This window comes from Lycium ferocissimum, chromosome 1, assembly GCF_029784015.1.
Source record: "Lycium ferocissimum isolate CSIRO_LF1 chromosome 1, AGI_CSIRO_Lferr_CH_V1, whole genome shotgun sequence".
In the NCBI taxonomy this organism is placed as follows: domain Eukaryota; kingdom Viridiplantae; phylum Streptophyta; class Magnoliopsida; order Solanales; family Solanaceae; genus Lycium; species Lycium ferocissimum.
Window position 1 is genome coordinate 4397480 of NC_081342.1, and position 2866 is coordinate 4400345.

General features: G+C 30.6%; 1 protein-coding gene across 1 annotated transcript; it reads right to left on the minus strand.

Annotated features, from left to right (window-relative positions):
• Positions 1–357: 357 nt before the first annotated feature.
• LOC132065494 (auxin-responsive protein IAA4-like) lies at positions 358–1850 on the minus strand. The gene is made up of 3 exons (XM_059458952.1): positions 1446–1850; positions 1060–1359; positions 358–933 (listed from the first exon to the last, which is right to left on the minus strand). The coding sequence occupies exons 1-3, from the start codon at positions 1640–1642 to the stop codon at positions 858–860; spliced, it is 573 nt and encodes a 190-aa protein (XP_059314935.1). The 5' UTR covers positions 1643–1850; the 3' UTR covers positions 358–857.
• Between the last annotated feature and the right edge of the window lie 1016 nt (positions 1851–2866).

The window sequence follows — 2866 nt, forward strand, 5'->3', positions numbered from 1 at the left end:
AGCTAATTTCGAAATTAATTATACTACAATTTTATCTCAACCAAACGTGAGATGAACTCATCACAAATATAATTCTAAAATTATTTATCCTTATCCCCGTACCAAACAAGCCCTAAGTGTTTCTTATCTAACGAAATATAGGGTGTTTCACAATACTGATGTTTTAGAATTTTCGATTCTTGGTAATAGAACAACACCCTTTTTTTCTGGTTTATTTGCTAATAAAGTCGTCATTCTTCTTTCAAGTAGTTCTTGTTATGATTTCTCAGGTAACAAATCAAATGGATTGTTATCGTCATTGCAGACTGTTAAATATGAAACACAAGGGAAAAGAACAGTTTGCAAGATGTTGAAGAATAAAATCAGCTCAGATCCAAGAATTAATTTGAGAACCAAAAATACTATTCACTGTGAATTTGTACAATTGCCTCCTTAACAACCAACAAAAAAAAAAAAAAACTGAACAAGTAATTATACTTTGTATGTTTGATGGATTATTCCAAACAGAACAGAAAATAACACTTGCAGGATCTTTAAAACCACCATGGTTTGTCTTTCCTGCTATATATTATATCATTTGACTCCAAAAAGAAACAACAAAATTTAATAAACTGTAATTACTAAGGTTTTTTCTGTCCAAGAGAAAAAACTGTTTTGATTACAAGAGGATTGCCCCAAAAAAAAAAAAAGACATCAGTATTCAGGTTCATTTAACTGAAGAACCCAAGCTGAAAAAAGACCTTCTTTTTACTGCCAAGAGAGGAAAAAGCTTCATCATCTTCATCATATATTCTTCTTCTAGCCCTGTCATAGAAAAAGGTACAAACTTTCTATTGAGAATTTTATAATTTATATTTTTATACTCCACATCCCAAGCCTCTTGCTTCTGATCCTTTCATTATTCTCAGCCTCTTACAAGATGACATGAACATTCTGCAATAACATTCGAAAAACCCCATCAGAATTATACATATTGTATACATATATATACATATAATATACATGATCAGTATAAATTTTACTATATGTATTGCAAAATTTCATGATTCAAGAACTTACTCCCAAGGAACATCACCAACAAGCATCAAGTCACCATCTTTATCTTCATAAGCAGGTGCAAATTCAGAGCCTTTGTAGCCTTCTCTTTCTGAGTATTCACCTATGGTGAGCTTGAACATGTTTTCTAAGGCTTTTAGCAATTCTGGATAACACTTGTACATTTTCAAATCAATTTTTCTAAGATAAGGTGCACCATCCATGCTAACTTTTACATACATCCCAGATTCAGATTCTGTTTTCTTTTGTTGGATGTTATTCATTCTGTTAGATCTCACTGGTGGCCACCCCACAATTTGTGACCTGCAACCATTAAAAATATCAAATTTAGTACTCTTTCATTCTATATCTATGAGTTTTTGTTTAAAAAAAGTTGAAATGAAACTTACTTGGAAACAGGTGGAGTTTTGACATGATCAGAACTAGATTTGGATTCACAATCTTCTTCATCCAAAGCCCTTTTGTTGTTTTTATTGGAATTAGACAATATTTCTTCTTGGTCAGATTCTTGATCTTCTGTACCTGGTAAACCTAATCTCAGCTCAGTTGCTTTGAAATTCAGATCCTTCTGATTTTTTCTTTCCATTTTTGGATACCCAAACCAAATCAAACCTCTGTAGTACTAGCAAAATTAGCCTCAAACACAAAGTCCCAAAATATCCAAGTACTTTCTTGATCAAGATTGCTGCTTTATTTCCTTTAAGAGTTGGCAAAAAAGAGATGTGTAATGCACTTGAATTTGTATTCAAAGAAAAGGTTAGGTTTTTACAAGTTGTGGGTTGCAGTTATATAAAAAGAGAAAGGGCAAAGGAATTTGAAGACAAAGGAACTTCAGTTGGGTGGGTGGGGTTGTCGGGCGTGGGGGTCGGGGTATTGAAGAATCAAAATCATATAATCCCTCCGGATTAAAAAGAGTGTCTTTCAAAATCATAAAATATTAATTTTTAAATAAAAATAAGTAATTTAATTAAATTATCTCCTTCTAGATCAAAAAAAAAACATCTAGTTAGTATATCTCTTAACAAAATATTAATTTTTAGATAAAAATAAGTAATTTAATTAAATTATTTCTAATTAAATAGATATTAGGATTCGATCACATAGCACTTAATTGGAATAAAGTTAAAAAGATAAGATCAATTTTTTCTTAATTTTATAAATAGACACTTTTTTTAATTAAAAAAAAAAAAAAACTAAATCGACACACTTTTTTATTACTAGGGTGTACTACATTTTTTTTTTAGCTGAAAGTGCATAAATTTAGGACAAAGGGCAGGTAAAGTTGTCGGCAGCAAGAGTAGCAGCTTTAAGACAAGTGAACCTATATTTAGGGGACAAGAGTGGGACAAGTTCAGCCGCCCATATGGAAAAGACTTGGAGGATTCAATGGAATTGAAAGGGATGGATGGTCAAGATGAGTTTTGGGAGGTTGTGGAGATAAATCAGCTACGTTGGATTGTGTTTCTTGGGTTTTGAGAGGTGGGGTGCGTGGTGTTATGTTTAGCAAAACTTTACTCCCCCGTTTCACGTTAGTTTTTCAAAAATAATTTAATTTTGAAGTTAAATTAAATTAAATTAATTTAATATTTTAAAATTATAATTTAAAAATTACACAAAAGATATTATCTTTTTCGTCCCAATTTATGTAATATATTTTTCTTTTGAGTCTGTATAAAAAGAATAATATATTTTTATATTTAACAAGATTTTAACTTAAATTTTTTTTTTTTACCCTTAATGAAATAATTTCTATCGGACGCAATTCATAATAATTATGTGGGAGCTTTCCCAACAAGTTAAGCTATTGAAA